This window comes from Pterocles gutturalis, unplaced genomic scaffold (assembly GCF_000699245.1).
Source record: "Pterocles gutturalis isolate BGI_N339 unplaced genomic scaffold, ASM69924v1 scaffold9385, whole genome shotgun sequence".
NCBI classification, from domain to species: domain Eukaryota; kingdom Metazoa; phylum Chordata; class Aves; order Pterocliformes; family Pteroclidae; genus Pterocles; species Pterocles gutturalis.
In genome coordinates, this window is record NW_010143405.1 from 17,074 (window position 1) to 39,163 (window position 22,090).

The 22,090-nt window shown below is 37.7% G+C and overlaps 1 protein-coding gene across 2 annotated transcripts in view; it reads left to right on the forward strand.

Annotated features, from left to right (window-relative positions):
* Positions 1 to 11,462: 11,462 nt before the first annotated feature.
* The window catches only part of CTBP1 (C-terminal binding protein 1), a 39,514-nt gene continuing 28,886 nt past the window's right edge, over positions 11,463 to 22,090 (forward strand). Inside the window, exon 1 of one of the 2 annotated variants that reach the window (XM_010084721.1) lies at positions 11,463 to 11,622. In XM_010084721.1, coding sequence (XP_010083023.1) covers positions 11,485 to 11,622 — 138 coding nt within the window. In that variant the 5' untranslated portion in view covers positions 11,463 to 11,484. The remainder of the gene's footprint in view (positions 11,623 to 22,090) is intronic. The other variant, XM_010084722.1, reaches the window with a different exon arrangement.

Here is a 22,090-nt window from a genome sequence, read left to right on the forward strand (position 1 = left end):
AAGTTGGTGATCCTTTGATTATCTTTTGGATGATAGAATCACAAATAATTTGAGTGTTTCCTGTGACAGTCTGCTTTTAGAAATACAGTGCTCCTGCACGCCTTTCAGCACGCTGCTGTTTGTCCTGCAGCTGACAGCCCTCTTGTTTCTGGTTTCAGAAAATATAGAAAAAACATAGAGTAAGATTTCTTCTTTTGGAAATTCTTTATTGCATCTAATACATTGGTCTGGTTTCCATTCAAATTGCTTCTCAATCTGTTGCCAATCTATATTTTGTTTTGAAGGGAAGGTGCTGGGGTCCGTTTTTTGTACCTGTCCATTTTTCACAACTGCAGTGCTGCAGAAGTCTGAGGCTGTCACTGCGAGAGGAGGAGGTGACATTTGTGTGACGCACATATGTGCCGTGGGCAGATTTTGTAAATGTCTCTGCCTGCAGATTGGGGGACACAAGAGCTGTAGCTAGTTTATTTTTTTAAGATAAAGCATACATGGAAAAGGCTAGAATAAAACTGAAAAGTGACAACTTAATTTACTGGGAAATGTAATGGTGAATTCATTTTCCAAAATACGGTGCTCAATCAAACCGAGAATATACAGTTGGAGAGATAACCTGTTAAGAAATCTTGCCGGCGTGAAGAGTGAAGGGTACACTTTTGCCTTAAGATTTTGTAGCTCTTAATAATGGATTCAGTAATTCCTTTTAGAATACTTCCTTAGCACTGATAAATGTTTTATGCCATTTACAGAGATAGAATGTGATTTGTGCCCTGAAAAATTTATAATTACCTGCAGACAAAGCATTTTTATCCATGTCAATAGACCCTTTTCAAGTTGAAAATGGTTAAACCACAGAGGCTAAAAGAAACATTATAAAGCCTAGTGAAAAAATGCAAATATGGGTCATTTTTAAACACTTTTGACTTTTCACCAGTACAGTGGAAACAAAGTGTTCAAAAACCTTCTCTAAACCCCTTTAGTATGCGGTATGTGTGGGAAGAAGTATTTTGCTTCTCTCATCAAGTCATGGGAATAACTCCCAATTTTAACTGTGTTTTTCAGTACAGCTTTAACTGTGATATTGGGAATAGAGCCTTTGTAATTGAAACTCAAAACTTTACTTGAAGAAAAGCTCAGTAGTAGAGCTCTCTTACATCATATGCTTTTAGTATATTATGATTAGATGTAACATGATAATGTAAACCCAGCTTTTGCCTTAAACTGCCTGTTTTATTTGGCACTTTCGCTGTTGTTACTGGCCCGTTCTCAGTGAGCTTGTCATTTTTATACATCCTGTTTGCGTACCTTCAAAATGAACATCTTTTCAGAAAATCCTATTTATTAAAGTCTGGTTCGGCTGCAGAGGACCCTGGATGGGAAGTGCAGGACTTTTATTTCAGTGTGCTCCAGACTTTCTAATTTTGTCATTTGTACAGCAAAACTGTTCTCTAGCTTGTAATCATCATCAACCATTTTCTTAATATTGACAGAGAACAGCAGAGGTCAGTGGCTGTTGGAGGAACTGAAAAGGGAGAGAGGAAAAAAGAGCTTTAAGGAGCCCTTCGTACTGGTTCAGTGTTTGTCAGAGTCGCTTGGGTTTTCAGAAGGACATAATGGAGTGTAACTCAAGAGGGAGTTTATTATCCTCGTTTACCAGAACCCTTAATACTGTGTTGAATTGACCCTTTTTAATTACGCCGCTCTTAAAATTCTGGGCTATATATGTATATTTATTTGTTTTTGAAGTGTTTGAGCTGTTTATGGAAGTTTCTAGCTCTCCTCCCTTCTTCCCATCCCTAAACAAGAGAGTCACAGTGTTTTTTTTTTTTTTTCCACTGTAAGGATTGCTGACACATACAGCATCGTGATATTCAGCTGAGAGGATGGTGAATCACATTAGAAGCTTTCCCAAAATAAAAAAAAAGTTCACGACTTGCAAAGCAAATAGGGAGATCAGTGTTCAGTATGTAAAGTGCTTCCGTATTGTTACTTTTAGTGTCATTTGAGTGTGTTCTGCTGACCTAAAAAAAAAAAAAAAAAAAAAAATTAATCCTTGTGAAACTAATTTGATTATCCAAAGCCCCACACTTCCTTATCTTCAGTCTTTTTGATAAGGAAAATAAGGAGTGCCCCAGGTAATAGTTTAACGTTCTTGGGTCAAAGTACAGGTGTGCTGTTAGAGAAATTGCTTTCAGTGTTTGGGATCAGAATAAAGGAATCCTTTGATGTTGGCTCCACTTGGGTTATTGGGTTTCTTTTTCTGAGACAGTGTCCTGTACAACGTCTAAAATATGTGGGGGAAAAAAAAAAAGCACAAAGAGTAGCCATTAGGATAGGGTACATCCAGAAATTATATTCTGTAATAAGTCCTTGGCAGTGTCTTTGCACTATAACATGAAACTAATACTCTGAAAGTCGTTGGTTGCATTGACAGTGCTAAAAAGTGGTATTTTTTCCCAAAGCATACTTACAGCTCAGGCAGTGGTTTAAACCACAAACAAAAAAAACCCCCAAACCTGCTGGTATAAAATAACTTGCTGTAGAAGAAACATTTTTGGAGGAGAGAAAAAACTTGCAGTTTTCTTTTTTTCCTTCATAGTTCAAATAGATAATATTTTACAGGCAAATCAAGAGTCATTCCTTGAGTGTATTACATTTTAAATTAACATTATATGGCTGTTCAGCTTTTATGAAAATCACATCTAATATGCCAGTTCTGATAACGTGATTTTAAAAAGAAAAAGCAATGCTTGTATGCATCTTTACGTGGGTAAAAGAGCGAGGATAAGGGCCATGGATGTATTTCACTTCATATGGCAGCACAGCCCTGTTTCGCCAACCCGTTCTAGACTTGGGTTTTGTGTCCTAAGTATTGTCCTCAAAATCTCCAGGACTGCTGTGGAAAGTGTTTTAGTTAGTCTTGGCATGATCTATATTGTTACTGGAATGGCTTGGGGAGTTAATCATTCTGCTCCTATTACCATTGTTGAAGCAGATTGTTTTTCCAGCTCCAGAAAGCAGGAGGTTTCTGACCTTTGTTTTTTTTTTTTTTTTTTTAAGTCACACCCATCAACCTGTAAAGTTTATGGGCTGAAATACAAGCTCGGTTGTATTTTAAACTAGTGTTTGGGTGTGTAGTAAGGTGGGTTCCCCCACGGTTGCCGTTATCAGCCTACTCCATGGTTGCTGTCCTGGGAGAAGATGAAAGTGGATCTATACCCTGATCTATACCCAGCATACGGTGCATTGTGGGAACATCTGTAATGCAGACTTGATTTGTGCGTTCAGCTCTGTATTTTAGAGATACTGCGCCATCAGTAACAGGGAAATCTATGTCCATAGTTAGTTATGGATAAACGCAGCTGGTGTAGTGTCATAATTCTCAGTTTCTTCGGTTCTTAATTCATAGGTACTGTCCTGAACTTCACTACAATGATTCCTGTAAGTTATCAAGTAGTTTGTGGCTTTCACCACAGCGTGCGTGGCAGGGACATTTGGCAGTCACCGCAAAACTCATGGGATAACTAACAGCAGTTGTCAGCCTTAGCCAGAATTTCTCTGAAGTTGGGATTAATGGGAGTGTGCTCAGCTAGGGCAGCTCTGCCATCGCTGACTTATTTATTATTTCCCCCCCCCCCTTCTCTTTCCTTTACTTATTACTTAATAAAGCTAAAAATACTTGAAACAGTGAAGTATTTGCTGTGGAGAGGCACTGAAATGCTGCAGGTCCAGGAAAAGCTCAGTCTTTTAAAATGTTTTGTCTTTCTTTGGAGTTTGCTTTCATGTGTTGTTACTTGAAAACAGCACTTCTGCAATGTTGGGGTTTTGTGTGTTTTATGGCTGATAGTTATGCTTTCTTGTTTTAGTACTTGATATAGTTGTTACTGAAAATTGTAATTGTTTGCTTTGTAAATGGTGATGGACAATTAAAACATCTGACAGTACCGCATTCTGCTATTACTGCTTGTTCCTCTGACATGAAATAGGTGTGATTCATACTGTTTTCAGTCTTATTCTGAAAAGTGTTGGTTAAGATTAGGCATATCGTTATAGCATGCTCTGGATATGTAATTAGAGAAATTTTTTGACAGATGTGAAATACTTCCAGTTTTCATGTGGATGTTTGAAGTACATGTGTAATAATAGAAAATGTTTTCAGATTGTTTCCCCTTAACAGATCTTTATTTCTGATCAGAGGCTTTCCAGATATGCCTTGTAGGACCTTAGTTTTTCTGTACCCTGACAGGAATTTAGGATTTTGTGTGGATACTGGCAGATGTTAGACAAATAACAGCATAATTATTAGATGTTTTAAAGAGGCTGGTTAGGGATCACTATTTAAACACACAACAGAAACCCATTTCCTCACAGTTATATCTGAGAATGGCAAGTTTACTTGGTATGTGAATATGGAGACGTAATGCGGAATTATGACTCTTGGATTCCAGTCATGGCAGGGAGATGTGGGATTTTCTAAATAGAAATCATTGGCTTATTTTGTTTTGATTGTACCAAAAGAGAAAATCAAGTAAAATAGTTGTCTCAAAATATTCTTCTGTTGAAGCCTTCGTATCGTATGCTGTAGCAATTGCTTGGATACTCACACGCATTACTCACAGGCAGTAAAATAATGATGTGATGTGTGCATCAGTCTAAGTACCGTGGAAGTGTATGGCCCAGGGTGGTAGTTGCATACTGGTGGTGGTGGTGGTGGTTGTATATTTTGTGTAAGGGAGTGAGCTGTGAACGTCCTGGAGAGCAGCTGGGTGTAGTGCAGTCTTGGCAATTAGCAAGAGGATATAAGTGGGTGTGACTGCTCTGCACATCGTTGGGTCAACACAGCGCCGGAAACCACTTTTCTTTTTCTTGGTCTCTTTCAAATTGTAAAGAAAAGAAGGAAGATGACTTGTTTTTATTGCGTTTGGGTAAATAAAAAGCATAGAGTGTGATTGTATTTATCAGCTATGCTCCTCCAGTAAAGATTCAGTGTGCTTAGCATGAACCTCTGAGCCCTGTCGACTTCAGTAGAGGCTGCACATACCCTTTAGCTGAAGCTCATGCTTACTTTTCTCTTGCATGTATATCATGAAGTCCGGATATTTTTCCTTTGAAAATCAGTTTGGGATTGTTCCTATTAATTTCAGTAAGACTTGCACCAGATTCCTAAAAATCTTAGGATGTGTGGTTAAAAACAGTAAATGAGAAAAGAACTAAATTAAATTTAATCTGCTAAGTAATTCAGGCTTCCAAGGGTAGCTGTCACGTTTTTGTATGTACCTTTTGTTGATGTTCTTTATTTAAAAATATTCTCCCCATCTGCCCCCCTCCAGTCCAACATCCCAAATCATGGGAGGTTGCATCCCGCTCATACTGAAGGTGATGACAAAAGGTTCTGATTCTGGTGGAATCAGGAGATTTTTGTGTTGCATATTCAGCATCTGAATATGCTGAATAGCAAAATATAGAAGACTGGTAAGCACTTTTTTTTTTTTTTCTCGCATCCATTTTACTGGTCCGGGTACCTGCATTGTACTTATAAAGTTTATTTCTACTTGACTGCTTTTAAAGTTTTGCTCTACCTTGAATCTAAATGTCGCTTGAGTTCACGGTGCACAAAACAAAGAGACTAGCAAAACAAAGTCCTAAATTCAGAAATACACGATGTGTCAGGAACCTTAAAATATGTTTTGAAACTATGGCATTTCTAGGAATTTTAATAGTGCATGTTGGCAGATCTAATTCATAACAGCTTCTGTGTTCATGTTATGAGTGGGATATTTTTTGTTTGTTTTGACAGCTCATTATTTACTTGAATTAATATTAGCATTTATTTAAAAAAAAACGTAATTTTGGGGGGGGTTGTGGTAAATAAGTGACAGCTCTGACTGAATTTGCAGCCTAGGTAAGAATATAAAGTACAGGTAAATGCCACAGGGGATTAGTCTCATGTTACATGCACAAGACTGTAAATCAGTTGAATGCCCAGCCTGTCATTTTTGGGTCTTTGTAAATACTGATCAGATTTTTCAGTAGTTTCCATTTTGTTAAAAACTTAAATAACTTTAATATATTACAGTGCATAGGGAAGTTTTGTAGGAGAATCATTTTAAAAAGACATTGTCAAGGGAGTTTTCCTGCTTATTTAATCTTTGCACTTACAAGAATCCCCGGAAACGTGAAAATGAAAACTCTCGTCTGCCAGGCTGCCGTCCTCCGTTTCATGTGCGTGCTGGTTTCTCTTTGTAGGGTTACTGATAGGTCTTGTGCTTTTTGGCATTGATGTATTTTTTAGAAAAAAAAAGGATTGAAGCATTTGTTTTGAAAAAAGAAAAACACATTTAAAGAATTACATGGACTTTGCAAACAGTTTTAAGAAAATGAAAGGTAGGTCAAGTTTCAGGCCTACAAACCTGACAGTGTCCTTTACTTTTAACATGTGTGCCTTAAATTTGAGAGACATTTGTGATCCCAATCATGTTATGTTAATCAGCAGCAGAAAAATGTGAAGATAACATTGTTAATCATTGCTGGTCTTAAGTAGCTTACCTTTGTGCATTTTGGTGTGTTTTCTAATGTCAGCAAACCGTGACAGCTGACTTTGAGATCTCTGAGTGACATGATCACTGAGTTACTGTCAGTTCATAACATAAAAGGTTGTTTTAGGAAAAGTTTGAAGTATGTTGTAACAGCCTAGGGTTTGTCAGGGAGAGCTTTCTTGCCCTCCAGTTGTTTGTCGAATGGTATTGGCATCAGGTGTCCCCCGTGGAGTGTGGCTCTCAAAGGTGCGCCTTTGTTTCAGAGGCGACGGGATGTGCAGGTGGGATTTGGGGGGGGGAGGAAGCTAGCCCACTTAGCTCTTTTTCTTCCCAGTTTAAAAAAATTCATCTTGTGCTAAGGCTGCTCTGATAATTTCTAAGTCCTCGTGCTGCTGGAGGTATGGAGGTAATCATTCACAACCTTTCCTCTTACAAAGCTGAATGGTAAATTCATTAATCCTCTTGTTTGTGGGAACAGTCAGTTGAAATGCTTGTGCATGGGGCTGGCTCCTGTTGGGTTCTGCAGCTGAAAGCTCTTTTTTTTTAAATTTCCAAGATTTTTTTTCTTTTGTAAAAGCTGGACTAGAGTAAGGTTTTGATACTTCGATACTTTTTTTTTTTTTTTTTCAGAGCAGCTAGTCCAAATTGCAGTTCTGAAAAGGCACTCTGCTGTTGTCTGTATGTAGCAGCTGTTCGCCGTGGGGCTAACTGCTCTGTCTGTCTGTGTGTGCTCATTTCCACCTGGGATTACTAGAAAAATTCCGGCAGTCACTGACACAGTAGCTGTTGCTGGGGCAAGAGCTTCACCACCAGATTATTTCCCTATGGGGCGGGGGGAAACCCCAAACTAATAACTGGATTACAGCTGTCAGGGGAAACTCTGTTTTTTTTCTGAAATACATTTAGATAACCTTAAGGGCCTGACTTATACCCAACAAAACCAGCAAATTCAGAGTTAAGGCTTCTCACTCCATCTCTGGCGCTCACTGGAGCGCTTGGCTCTCCAGCACAGGTGGTATTGGAGATCACACACTAGCCTCAGATCCCTGCTCAACTAGGCAAAATGTTTGCTGCATGAGTGGTGCCGACTGTTCCAGGTACGTCTGTTTACAGTACACCTGCTGTCCTGTGCAAGGTGCCGTGTGTGTCTTAACAGTCCACTGGTTTCACTGGTATGTTAATGGCCAGCGGCAGCACCGCAGGTGTGGTGGAAAGCCAGCAGCCAAAGGGGGAAGGGCGCAGATGCAGTGAGAAGCTTTAATTTTGAGTTTCCTGGCTTCTGCGAGCACAAGTCAGACCCTTAATGTTGTTTTAATGTATTGTTTGTGTTTAATTTTTAGTAAAAATTTGAACGCCATCCAGGCTACAGAGGTTGCAGTGGATAAGAAGTTTAAAAGCTTTGGTTCAAGATTACAGGAGGCTGCAAGAAAAATTAAAGACATGGAAATGAGGATGGAATGACAGGCTGCTATTTTGCCTCAGAATACTGAAGATTGTAAAGCATTGAGAAATCGAATTCATGACCCTGGAAGTCAAGCTCAGATTAAGAAATGTCAGGTTGGTAGGGGTTCCTGAAAGTCTCAAGTTAGGATAAACTGAGATTGTTTTCCCATAACAAAGACTCTAGGATGTGGGGGTGGATGGTATAATTTTTGTTATCTGTGTTACATGAAATGCTATACCATATACTTGAATAAGCCAGCTAAGTAAAATTATATTTTTTTTAATTAGTTTCACTTTCTGGTGTTGAATGTCACTTTTGACTGGTTTACAGTTATTTCTCTCTGGCACCAAGTTGCATGATTTACTGTTAATGCAGGCGTGGAAAATACTGCTCTTAAATACACATTGCTTTATCCTGTCACTCCAAGGGTCTGCTGCAAAACCAAACACGTGGTGCAGTATGATATGTTCTGCCCATTTCTTATCTAGAAATATCTAAGTGGTGGAAGAATTAGTTTTTTGTTCAAAGGGTTCTGATTCATAGTGAAACTGTCTTTCCAAATATAAACTTTAAATACTGACTCCCACTGTGATTAAATTACTGTAAGTTTACTTAAGTGTTGAGTTATTGTCTGCAATTCACTGATATGGTATTTAGGCAGAAAGATTGTGCAACAGGAAGTCTATGCTGAAGTTCAGGAAGGATTTTGGCAAGCAAAGGTTTGTAGGGTTTTCGTGGTCAAGGTCACTGGATGTATTTGAGTTCTGGGGACTCAACAAAGTCAGAGAGTCTCTTGGGGAGGGTTTATCCTTCTAGTTGTTTTTCTGACTTTTGTTTCTACACTTCAGGGCTTGATCTGGCATGCCACTTAGCACCAACATTAGACACAAGTAACTTGGTTGAAATTGATCTATATACTGATGTGAGGGGAAAACCAGACTGCACCTTTATGTATTTTAAAGGATTGTGTACTGTGATATTATATTTCATGATTTTCTGAGATAGCTCTAGTCAGAAAGTGTTTCTTAGGAGTGACAGCTTTTAATCTCGTCATCTGTTATCTGTTTGGACTATATGCGCTCTTCTGTTGACAGAGGTGCTTTAGTTGTAGCTCTGAGGGAATAATCTGTGCCATATTTTTCCTCATTCATCTTCAACAACTTCAGTATCAAAATTCAGTTTCTTTTTTTAATTTTATTTTAGCTAGTATTCAGACTTGTCATTGCAATCCTGGCTTTGCTGGACTGACAAGACAATGACAGTAACGTTTCAGTTATAAAATAAGCACAGTTGTATGAATAGGACTTGCAATGTCATTTTCACATTTGTTTCAAGACATAATTGCGTTTTATTAAAGCTGTCACATACGCTATTTTGAAAGAAACTTGAACAGGTCTATAACATTCTTAAATTTCAGGGTGTTTCTAAGTAAATTTAATGTGGGTTTTATATTTATGTTCCAATTAAAGGATAGTACTTGTTCTCTGGCTAACTCTGTAGCTTTACGTTGTGTATTCCTGTAGTGTTTGTGTCCTGTACCACATTATTAGTGTGTGGTTTATTTATAGAAGTGACTGTATGAAGGTTATGTGGCCATTCATATTGTTACTGTTCAAACAGGTAACGATAGTAAGTTAGCAAGATGCATGATTTTTAAAAATTATATGTAAAAAGCTTCCATTGAATTTTGTTGCCTGGATAGAACTGGAAGAGTCTGTGAATCACAAGTATTTCTAAGTACGTCTATTGCAGTAGAGGTTAGGAATTGATGGGTTTACAACAGAGAATAGTTTTCATGGGTGTTGTACCTGCAGAAAACTTTGCTGGTGAATACTTCTCACATCTGAATGCCTCTCTGCTATGGTGAGAGAACTGCAGTCAGTCCATTGGCATCATCAGTTGCTGGGAGGCACTGGGACTAGAACAGCAAATGTAGTGACGCCTGTCCTCTTGAAGTATAAAAACTGTTTGAATAGGTAAAGAACTTAAACGCCACGTTGTAGTAGGGCTGGCCTATCATCCTGGCTTGGTTAGGGGTGAATGTGAAACTTACGGGTGCAGCCTGGACAGTTCGGACTAGGAGGGTACCGGTCTCCTTAGCTGTACTCCTTCAGCCTCACACCTGGCCTTGGTCCCAGTGGGGAAGTAATATGCTGCTTCTGTTGACTTGTGAAAATCTCTTCTCCCAGCAGCTGTTTTTCTTCACCAGCTATCTTGTGTAGCTAGGATTCTACTGATTTTCCATCCACTTAAAATGCAAGTGACAGTTTTTCAGGTCTTGCTTTTTGACACAGGGTAGGACTCCAAGATGTGGGGATTTCTTGTAGAAGGTAGCTGGGGAGCTTTGGTCTTTTTTTGCGTTAATGTAGGACTAACTTGTATTACCAAGTAATAATACTTCTAAATTCACACTGCAACAAAAATATCTTGTTGAAATTTGCATGCAAGAAATATCTAAACCTGCTTTACTTTGCAGTGTTTAAAACCACTTAATTGAAAAGAGGAAAAAATAATGTACTTTATTCTTGTTTGTTTTTTTTCCTTATCTCTCCAGGAAGTCCTTTTTGTTTCTTTCCACTCACGCTTAACTACTTTTGTGTAAATGTATTGGTTTAATATTACTCCCTTGAGTAGTTTTGTATATTTATAGCATCTATACTGTTAAAAAGATGCTCTCTTAATATCTTGTTATAAGGATTACTGTTCATTTTAAGACTCCATAAGGAGGATATAAATGAAGCTTGCACTTCCAACTGATTTTCCTTCCCCCAGATCTTTAACGTGTATTCCTTTGTTGCTCTACCATGTTCCAAGCATGATGTTGATGTAGGGAGGGATATTTTGTTCATATTTTTTAAGAGTTTTCAGATAAGTGGATTAAGTATGATGTGTGTGTTTGACTAAGGTATACAGAATTGTTTTGTAGAAATTTTAAGTCTAAGCAGACCTACATAGATCAGTAATGAGCTTGTACACTTGGACGTTATGTCTTCAGTAAATTAAAAATTTTGCTGTTGTAGGCTTTTTTTCAGTTAAATTTTAGTCTCAGCAGATCATCATCTTATATGTAAATTGTATACTCAAATCCTTGCTGGGTTGCTTATGATATTCCATAAGTTATGCTCTTACAAGCCTGGACAAGATATTTCTCACTCTGTCTAGAGCTCACAAAGGTGTGGAATCCAATCAAAACATAAACCTTGGATAAGATCACACAGGCACTTCTTAATAATGCAGTAAGGATGTATCTTTAAAAAACAAACATGCTATTCCCTTAGTGGTTTTATCCAGCTTCAGCCTCCTGAATCTCCATGGCATTTTTTTCTTACTTTTTCTGTTTGATTGCTGACTGTAAACTTATTCCTGTTCTACTAGCTTCAGTCCTTGAAATCTTTTTCTACCATCAGAATAAACAAACTAGCTATAACCTTTTATTGTTATTATTATATTTGCATGGCTTGAATAACAAGTCTTCTCTGTTTCTTCGTAGGCATTCGACCTCCGATCATGAATGGGCCCATGCACCCGCGCCCTTTGGTAGCGTTGCTGGATGGCAGGGACTGTACAGTAGAAATGCCTATTCTGAAGGATGTAGCCACGGTGGCGTTTTGTGATGCTCAGTCTACGCAAGAAATTCATGAAAAGGTAATATTTAGAGGTATAATTGAGATGTTTTAGAAAACACAAATATTTTGATTATTCAGAACAGATACAGTATTGCGTTAGCTCTGACAATGTGTTTAGCTGTTGCATTTTAGTTAAGAGTTGATAACCTTCGTGAGTGAGCTCCTGGTCGTTTCCAATAAGTTACGAAACATGATGATGACACAAAGATGGAAATGTCTGTGTTGAAGTATGCTTTTGTGTAGTGTATCTGTGGCTGGGTGTTGTCCATATGCTTACCCACTGTATTAGATTAATGGAGAGAGTTACCTCTGGGAAAATTTTACATGATATTTTGAAATGCTTCTTGGAAACATTGTTGCTCAGCCTTCAGCTGGAAAGCCAAATCTCAGTGTTGGATTGGCTGGTGTGAGGAACTTTCAAACTTCTTTGTTTAGCCAAGGAGTTGTGCAAATTGGGTTGAGAGTCCTCGTGCACCGAGAATAGACGCTGCGAAGGGTTTCAAAACAATTGCTAACCCAAAATTTATTTAGAAAATTAATTTTAAAATGTATTATAAATGTATTCCTGTTGGCTAGCAGGGTAAGCCTCAAATGCTAAATCCTTGACCTGATAAAGGATGAAAACGAGCCTTAACCACTTTTATGGATGTAAAAAATTTAAATATTACATCAGAGGAGGGTAATCAGGGGGCCCTTCCCAGGAATTTATTTTCTTCTTCTCCAGCAGAGACCCATGATAGACAAGTACAAATCCAAGCATTAACTTAAAGGCTTGTTAGGTGAGCGTCTGTATCCACTTTTTTGCGTACGGTGCTGTACACTGAGTGTGATTCAGGTGCTAAGGAGGTGTCAGCTGAACCGAGTTGCACCAGCATTCTTGTTTCTCTACAGGTACCTTGTTGGACTTGTCCTACGATAACTATAGCAGCCCTTGGGTTTGTGACGGGTTTTCAGAAGCTTTTCACTATTTTGAATTCATAACTGGTTTAATTGTTTATTTACTTTTCATGTTCTTGTAATATATAGCATTGTTAAACGTTTTAAAGTCTCTGTATGTGATGAAAGATTTAATCTTTTCTTTGATGACTTTTTTACAAAGCCAGCAACTTGAAAATAATACTAATACTAACTTGCCTTCTGTTATCAAGTGGATAAATCTCTTTTTTGGTAGTCACATGTGGACATCTTTCTGGTGTGAACCCATCAACCAACTGTTTAGCTTGTTACTTCTTACAAAAAAATATTTTTATTCTGAAAAAGAACATTTTTGTTGTTAAAACTTTAAAGATTTGTAAGTTGTAGGGTTTTTTTCTTGTGGTTTTTTTCTTTTCTAAACAATAAAGAAAAGACCAAAGCGTTGCATGCTGTTATCAGCACAGCAAACTAGAACTGCCGATTCTCATGGTTCAAGCAAACACAAGAGATGACCCCTCTTCTAAAACCCCTGGCATAGTTCCTTGGTGGAGATCTCTGATGCTAGTTCCTTGGTGGCTATCTTGGACAACTTTCAGATTTCCTCTTTTACCCTTCTGCCTCCCTTCCCACACAGGAACAGGCTTTTGTCAGAACAGGAGTCAAGAATGATATTTAAAGTTCTTTTCTGCCACATCAGTACTGGCTTAACGTCGCTACCTTGTTTTGTTCAGCTGCATTTTAGATACAATAAAATTCTAATGTGAATAGGAAAACGGAAAAAAAAATAAAATTGTTCCTACTAGGAAATAATCAGCATTCCAGATACCCTTTTTTGAGTTCATTAGTTGTTTCTCACAATAGAGTTAAAACTGTTCTTTTCAGGTGATTCTTGAATTATAAACTGGATTCAGAGTTGGCAGTATTACAGTTCAGATCTCGTGTCTTTTTTAATGTGTTTATACTGTCATATAGAAGACCATCTTTACAGTGGGTGGTCAATGGGATTGTGTAAACTCGAAACCTGAACTTCTGTTTTGTTGTGACATTCTATTTTGAATCAGTAAGGTTTTACCAAATCCTAATGCTAATTTCAACCTTCTCTTTAATATCTGTTGAAAAAGACCAGTGTTTTTGCTGTGCATGCAACTGAAACTATTCAATATTGTGGCAGTGGATGGGAATGTAAAAATAACTAACCTGAGAACAAATGCGAAGAAGTGAAAGCTTTCCTGTCTTCATTGGTAATTGGAGATCCATAGAAACAGATACTGTTTTCTGGTTTGGGATTTTTTTTTTTTTTTAATTAAAAGAAGCTTAATTTGTAAGAGTCAAAGACAATAGTAATCTAAGGATAATGCTTTATTTATTTAATTTAGAGAAATATTCAACCCAAGCTTTTTTCTCTCAATTCCCTTTTATCTTTTTATATATTGAGAGCTAAAATATGATATAATGCCTTATTTCTGTGTATTTCTTTTTAATCATGTTGAAAAGTTGCTTTAGTCTTGCTGTTTTCGTATCTTACACCATTATCAGAAGTTTAATACATGAAATAGCTGGATTCCATTTACAAGGACTAAATAATATGTGAAGAATAAGTACTACAATGCTGTTTCATCTTTTTTTGTAGATAATAGTAGTCTACTCTTCAGATGAACACTATAATGTTGGCAACTGCATCACCTGTATAGTTTTATGCTTTGCTTGCTGAACTCAACATCATTTACTTCTAATGCATGAAGACTAGGGGTTCCTGTGTGACAAAACCTTAGAAACACTCAATATTTTCTGTTATCAGTGTTGTGTAGTAAATGAACTTCCCAGATCTTGAGACTGGAAGTGTGTGTGTCTCAAATTGTAGCTTTGGAAAACCATTTAAATAACTGATGAGTAACACAGGTAAACGGTTGTTGATCTTTGCAAGAGCATTGTGTTTAGTGGATTATACTAAATCTTCCATCCTTTGCTTTTTATTATACCAAAATAATTCCTTCTTAGTGAGCTCAGTAATATATCTGGAAAATGGATTTTCACTTGCTACCGGTACACCTCAAATTGTAGCTTTGGAAAACCATTTAAATAACTGATGAGTAACACAGGTAAACGGTTGTTGATCTTTGCAAGAGCATTGTGTTTAGTGGATTATACTAAATCTTCCATCCTTTGCTTTTTATTATACCAAAATAATTCCTTCTTAGTGAGCTCAGTAATATATCTGGAAAATGGATTTTCACTTGCTACCGGTACACTGCCATAATACAAATCTTCACTAGCCCAAAGGATGATGCTGTCTTAAAATGTTTGGGTTTGCAATGTACTGCTGTTCTGGCAGGGAATACATTTCTGCAACAAAAATCACAAATGTTAATTCGTTATCATATTGTTGGATTACTTTAACATAGACTAAGAGATCAGTTTTATGACGTGTTGAGCACTGTATACTTGCATGTACAAAGTGGTCACTGTTCATCTGCAGTGAAAAATGGCTGTTTTTCACACAACTTTAGAGTTATAATAGAGAAATATCTGTCCTTCAGTACTGCTTGTGTAGTACCTTATTTGTGAATGGTGCTTTACTAAATATAAAATTGCTTTCAGGAAAAGTTTTAAAATTAGAAGTTGCATATTTAAAGCGGTATCTAAACTGTTCATGTATTTATGAATGCACATTCCTGGCCATACTAAATGATATTGTCCTGTTAATTAAAATACAGATTTTGGTAATGGATGTCAATTTGCAAAAGACTGTTCCCCATTGTGAAAGAAGAGATGACTGCAAATCAGGAAAAAGGTTTAGTGTTGAGAAGAGCTTGCTGAAAGCAGAAGGTGAAATTTAGTTTTTCTTTCATATATTTCTTGTCTTTATAAGAAGAGATGCTGAATTTGGTGGGGTAGCAGATACAGACACATTTAGATAGTCTGAAGTTGCAGGAGGCAGGCCAGAGACTGCAAAATTTAGAATGGGGTTTGAAAGAGGTGATTGATGTCATTTGATACACATAGATGGATCGCTATAGATGAATGCAATGGGAAAAAAAAAGACAGGAACTGAGAATCAGATGAGGAAAGGAGTGAAAGACTACAAAGGGATGGGTAGGAGAGTAAGAGAGGGTATAAACTCAGCTTGCACAGCTGTGGAGCCTTGATCACGGGGGTCTGAGGAGTTGGTGTTTGAGGAGTAAACATTTTGGAAACTGGGGAAGGGATTTCTGCTGGTTATGAGAAGGTTTCAGGGACAGGATGATGGTTTAAAAGACAGTCTTTTAGGATGATTAGGCAACAAAGGAAATAGAAGGGAAAAGGGGAATTTGTAGTCGTTTGTGAGACAGCAAAGCACAAGCTAGATATTTTTTCATAGCGAAGCAAGGAGGCTGAGAAATTTTAACACATACAGAAAGGAGGAAAATAAATTAGGATTTGAATGCGATCTGGGTACAGGGTCAAAAGCAGGATGTTAGCAAATACCATTATACCTTACTGTATGTGGTAATTAAAGTTTTCTCCAAAGTGGGTAGTACCTGAGTTGCAGTTCGTAGCAATTCTCTTATGCCAAAGAGTTAATTTGTCATTCTCTTTTTGTGGCTGAGGAAGCTAAAGTATGGAAAATAAGTAAGTTGTTTAAAGTCACAAGTAAATAACAGTGTGTATTAGAACTCTGCTTCATCTGGAGTCAAAGCATTCTTTCCCCCTGCTTTGGAAGGCAATTTGGACGGCAAAGATAATGTTACCTTCCTTTTGAAAATTGGGCTGCCAGTGCTTAAGTGAACACATGTTTGCTGAGAGTGACCCAAGGTTTTAAAATACCTTTGTAGTTAGAGGACACTTATTACACTTCTTCTGAAATCAGGTGTCTAAGGTTTTACTGATCTCGCCCCCCCAGAAACGTGGTGTGTTTTCAACGTACATGTTTATGCATTGACTCCTAAGTTCTGTTGTATTGCAAATGTTGTATATGGCTGTGTGAAGCTGAGCATTACATTTGTCAAACCATATCATGGGATAGCTGGGAACTAGGTTCACTACATCCTATCAGGAAACTTCTGTCATTTAGGGAAAAAATTACTTTAAGATTTTGGTGGTTAAATTTGTTTCTTAATAGAGGTTGCATTAATGTCAGAAGTTAAACTGTTTAAATTGTTTTTATTTTATAATTAATCATCTGTAAATCACTCTTCAGTTACTGTCTCAGACTGACTCCAAACATATATGGTGTTCTGGTTTGTTCTGCCAAAATATAGGTGGTCATCAAAAAAATTATTTATAAATAATTAGCTTGCTTGCATCCTCATTCCAGGTCAACTTTCTTTTTTCCCTGTTTTATGCTCTGTTGTCTCTCCCCTTCTTTTTTCCCCAAATCCCTTTTTTCAGTGCCATTCACAGTTTACTGTTTTTCCTGGCTCCCTGGCAGCCTACCCAACACTTCTGCAGTATTGCTTCTTCCTTCTACTGCTGTACCTTCAAAGGCATCACAGACTCAAGCACACCCTTGAGGTCTTTATGTTGCCTGAGATTTTTGGAGTTAAATTCTTTACTTTTTGGACTTCCTGACTTCTGCTGTATATTCTGTAACATGGAGCATGCTGTGTAGCTCCAAAGGGCTAAACCTAAGCATAAGATGCAAGATCTGGTAGTAGACATCTTGGCCAAGCAGAGAGAAAATGAAGTGATCCTTGCAAACCCAACTGAAAAGCCAGGAAGCACAGCTGATTAAGAGTGGTCTTTAAAGCAAAACACACAGACTGGACAGAAGTCAAGAGTTTGTTTAAAGCTGTGTACGTTTTCTCTCTTTGTGTAATTATGTGGTTTCCTACATCTTGTCTCAAATCAGCTAGAAAGAAGAAATGGGGGTGTTTTTGACTGGATTTGGTGCTTCATGCAGATACCCAGTTCACCAGAACATTAAAGAGAATAGGCTGTTCTGTTGGAAGTGGAAAAATTGTCTGGTAAACGCGTGCTCCACCCTTACAAGTGATTTAGTTAAGTTAGAATGCATCAGATCCCTTGACTCCTGTTAGAAAAGCACCAAATAACATTGTCAGGGATACTGCATTTCTGTATTTTTAGTTTAAGTTAAAAAGAGAAAAGCTGAACTTGGTATTGAACGGTGTAGGACTTGGAATTTTTTCAATTGCACTTTTACATAGGAATTGAATGTAGAAACATTTCGAGTCATTACAGTTTTATCTAAGACTGTTTCAAAGAAGAGCTGAAGAGCTTTTGTAATGCGACAAATGTTTTGAAACTGATACAAACAAATCAAGAATGGTGCTGTTGTTCAGCTGAAGCTTTGATTTGTTCCTATTATGTCAATGGTTAAGTAAGATAATTTCTTCAGCTTCAGATTCTTCTTTGTTTAGGAGTAAAGCTGCAATCTTGCATTTGTACCCTTAGTGCTGTTTATACTCATGATGCAGTTGCAGCATTTTAGTTTTCCATCAAAATTAACTTCTCAAAGAATACAGATTGAAAGGAAGCTGCCTTGTTCTGAACAGTAACGGATGCTTGGGAATAAGTTGTTGCCTTAGAGCTGATCCAAAACCTTGTAAATTTACTGAAACTAAATGAGCCTTGGATCAGATTCCTTATGAAAGACTTTGAAAAAAAATAACAAAAGGAAACCCTAAGAGGGTTTACTACACCTCATTTTACAACAAAGTAGCTAACTGTTGTAGGTTTGACCCTGGCTGGTGGCCAAAATACAACAACTGCTGGCACACCGTCCCCCTCCCAGGGATGGGCAAGAGGATTAAAGAGGTAACGGGAAAAGCGACTCATGAGTTAAGAACAACTTAATAACTAAACTACAGTAATATTGAAAGTAATAATAATGATGATAATGGTGCTCAGCCTGTTCCCAGCGGATGGTCCCAGACCAAGGAGAGTCCTGAAACAGCAATCCCAGAATGGAGATAAGAACCCAAGTGCCCAAGAGACCAAGACAACCCTGAGAGAGGGATGACCCAGAGGGCGACAACCCAAACAAAAGACCACCCAGAAGAAAGCTGACCCAGAAAAAATGAGCACTTCTGGACAGATCCTCGTCTATATTCTGGGCATGATGTGCATGATATGGAACAGACCATTGGCCAGTTTGGGTCTCAGTCCTAAACTTAAGGCCAAATCCTAGGCTAGTAATTGGGGCTGTGCTCAGACACGGGCACAGCAGAGAAGCTGAAAAGTCCTTGACTGTCCTATCAGTATGTGATCAGCTTCTCCTCAGCACAAATCCAAACACAGCCTCACACTAGCTACTGTGAAGAAGGTTAACTCTGTCTCAGCTGAAACCAGGACACTACCTCCAGCTGTCACAGTAGGGGTGTATACAAAATTACTGTTTGTATTCAGTGACCCTTCTGCCAGCAGGTCAGTGGTAATATTACAGGTCAAGTGCAGCGTTACAAGAAAGGGCAGGCTGCCAGTGTCTCCTCTGACTGATATGCTTTAAAAAGCAGAGTGGAAGTGCTGCTGTACCCAGCAAACAGCATATATCAATCTTACAGACAGATTAGAGTCTAATGTAGTTTGTTATCGACAAGCTTTTTGCTTAATTTCCCAGTACCAAGTTTTAATATGGATCATTGAGGCTTGAATATTGCTAGTGATTATTAACAGGTTTTTTCGAGACAGTTGCGTGGATTGATATGTTGTTGTCAATGACTTTCATGACATAATGATCCTGTGGTATAGATGTTCAGTCCCTCCTAGCGTCTGATAGACTTGAACTGAAATGGAACACGATGCAGCCTTATTAATAGACCGTACAAGTTAACACACAGAAGTCTGGTTAAAACCAAAGGTTTTTCATTAGAGCTTTTTATTTAGTCAAAGTGTTTCCAGAGTCTATATTCTCAAATTGACTTCTGTCATTAAACTGTGTATAATTGTTAGTAAATCCTGGGTTTGAAAGACTGGCTTCAATATAGTTTTTAAAAGGAAATTTGTTATAGGCTGTGCAGGTTATTTGTATAGTTGTGTGTGTGTTTATATATTTTTCAATAGTATTTTTTAAAAGACTAGAAGTACACTCTCTTATATGTCGTGTATATATATGTGGTTTATACAGTGTGAGGATATATAGGTTTTCAGAGAGAGTGTTTTCAGGAGCCTGCAAGTAAGTTTTGTTTATGTTTGTATAAAATTTTTATACTTGTTTGTATTTATGTGCAGTATAAACTTAACTATTTATATTTAGGGTCTCCACTAAAGCAAGTATCCTTGCTGAATAAAGTGCATACGATGAAATGAGCAGGTTACTGACAGCACCACGGATCATAGGAACCTAACATTGAGCTGATAGTCTTGTGAAGAGAAACGGGAACTTGTAAAGAGCAGCACAAACTAGCAGGGTTTTGAAATCCTACTGAACGCCATTTGAGCACACTGGGTTTTCTTTTCGATTTTAACAGCATTAGTTAGTGATGTTGTAGTGAGGCTTTGAGAGCAGCTACGAGTCTGCTGCAGCCTCCCCTGCGTGGCAGACTTGGTTACAAATTTGGCACGCATCTGCTTTTTGCAAGGCAAATGATGCAAGGCCTACTCGGTTTAGGCAAAGTACATTTTTTCCACCCAAAAGTGCAAAATGTCTCAAGTCTTTTGGTGACACTGGAACGTATTTTTTTGGAGATGACACATCATACTCCAGGAAATGCAATACCCTGTAGTTTCTAGAACCAGATTAAATATAGCACTTTCTAGTGAAGATTTTCTAGAGGTCTTGAAAAAAAAATTATTATATATTGTCATGTTCAGTGTGTAATATATAAATATGTTCTGTCTCTGCACTGAAGTGATTTAGCATTTCACATACTGTCGTATGTTTATGTACTCTAGATTTGATGCGCAAGCCTCTGAGATCAGTCTCTCATAGTAAAATCTAGTAGTATGCGTTTGGATGACCAAAGAACAGGAGACCTTGCTGTTCTATTCTTAGCATGTTACAATATGTTTACGCTTTTCGAGATGGTGAGAGTTCTTCCCCAAATAGTACGAGGCTCGACTGTTGCAGTGGTGACTATGTAGTGTTTGGCACGATGGCTAAAATAGCCTCATTCTGAAATAAGGTGAAAAAAAATAGACAAAGATGTTTAAAAAGGATTTCAACCTTCAGTATTCAGTACGTGAGATTTGTTAAATTATTTGAAATAGAAATGTCTCCTACTATAGTGGTAGACCTGGCATGTTGTGAAAGCAGAGTATTCGTTTCAAGGTTGAAGAACAGCAGAAAGACCAGTCTAAGCAGCTGTGATTGGAAAGGATGTCAGCTCATCGAAGAGGGTATGAAAAAGGCTTTCAGCAAGCAGTGTGCTGTAGCTTCACCTGGAAGTAAGTCTGAAGGCATAGGAACTATGTAGATGGGCTGCATAATAATTTGGTAACAGAAGGAAGCCAACTCATGTCCTGTGTTTCAACTTTTATCTCAGGTCCTTTTTTCCTGAAAAGCACAGTTGTAGTCTGATGAAGGCAGGAATGACTGTTGAAGCTACACAGCTAACTCTGCTTGTTCTCTATAAAATTTTGCCCGTTGTCTTTTCTCACGAGAGATCATGAAAGCGTTGTCTGAATGCCACATACTTGGGCTGATCTGGAATTTCTAGCTTGCTTGTTAAATATGTTTTCTCACTCAGATTTACAGGAGTTGATATCTTTGTAATAAAATAGTACTAGAATTTGATGAACGTTGTATTGATCAAGTTCATTATGGAAAATGATGAAAAAACCATATATATTCCTGGTTTCTCTCATGCATCCACTATTGGATGTGCTTCTGCAAGTGATCACTAAATTACTCCTATGCACAGTGGTTTTTTTCTATAGATTATTTCATTTTCTGGAACTGGTAGCATTTATGCTGGATTTCAGTTTCATGTATTCTTCTCTCATTAGTTGAGGTTATGACTTTACTCATTGAACAAGCTTGTCAAACTTCCTTGTGTGTATTTAGTATATGTAATGACTGAGAATATAATTTATGCAACTAATTCTAAAACATAGAAACTTTTTATTAATCTTGTAAGTGGCATTATTAACATTATTAACATTTGTCAATACTCAGTGTTTCTAGCTTCAGATTTTCTGCTATTATTTTCTGCCTTTTTGGCATATTTCAATCATCAGGCTAGTTGCAAAAAGCAGTAACCTAATTTAATTATCAAATCAATGTGAAACAATACACAGTCAGAGAAGATTACTTTTTTGGCAGTGCATTTCCTTGATAACTGGGCTGTAATCCTAGAAGAGGCTAGAAAGAAAATGTAAAAAGATTTCTTTATTTGTATCTGTTTGTTCCATATCCCATCTGACGGGTAAATAACTGCCTGTGGAAATGGCTAGTGTCAGTGTTAAGCCATAGCTGAGAAATATTTTTCCTTTTCTTGAACGTGTTCCCAAGCTTCCCAATACTTTTCCATCTCCTCCTAGTGCCAAGGCATAACCTAGATGGGCCCAAAAATGTGGTGTAATGGGTCCACACCAGCGCTCTTAGTCCAAATTACAGTTGTGATTAGCTGAGTTAATAAAATATGCATGATCATGATGGTAACCTTCTTCCCAAATGAAACACTGTGATTTGAAAA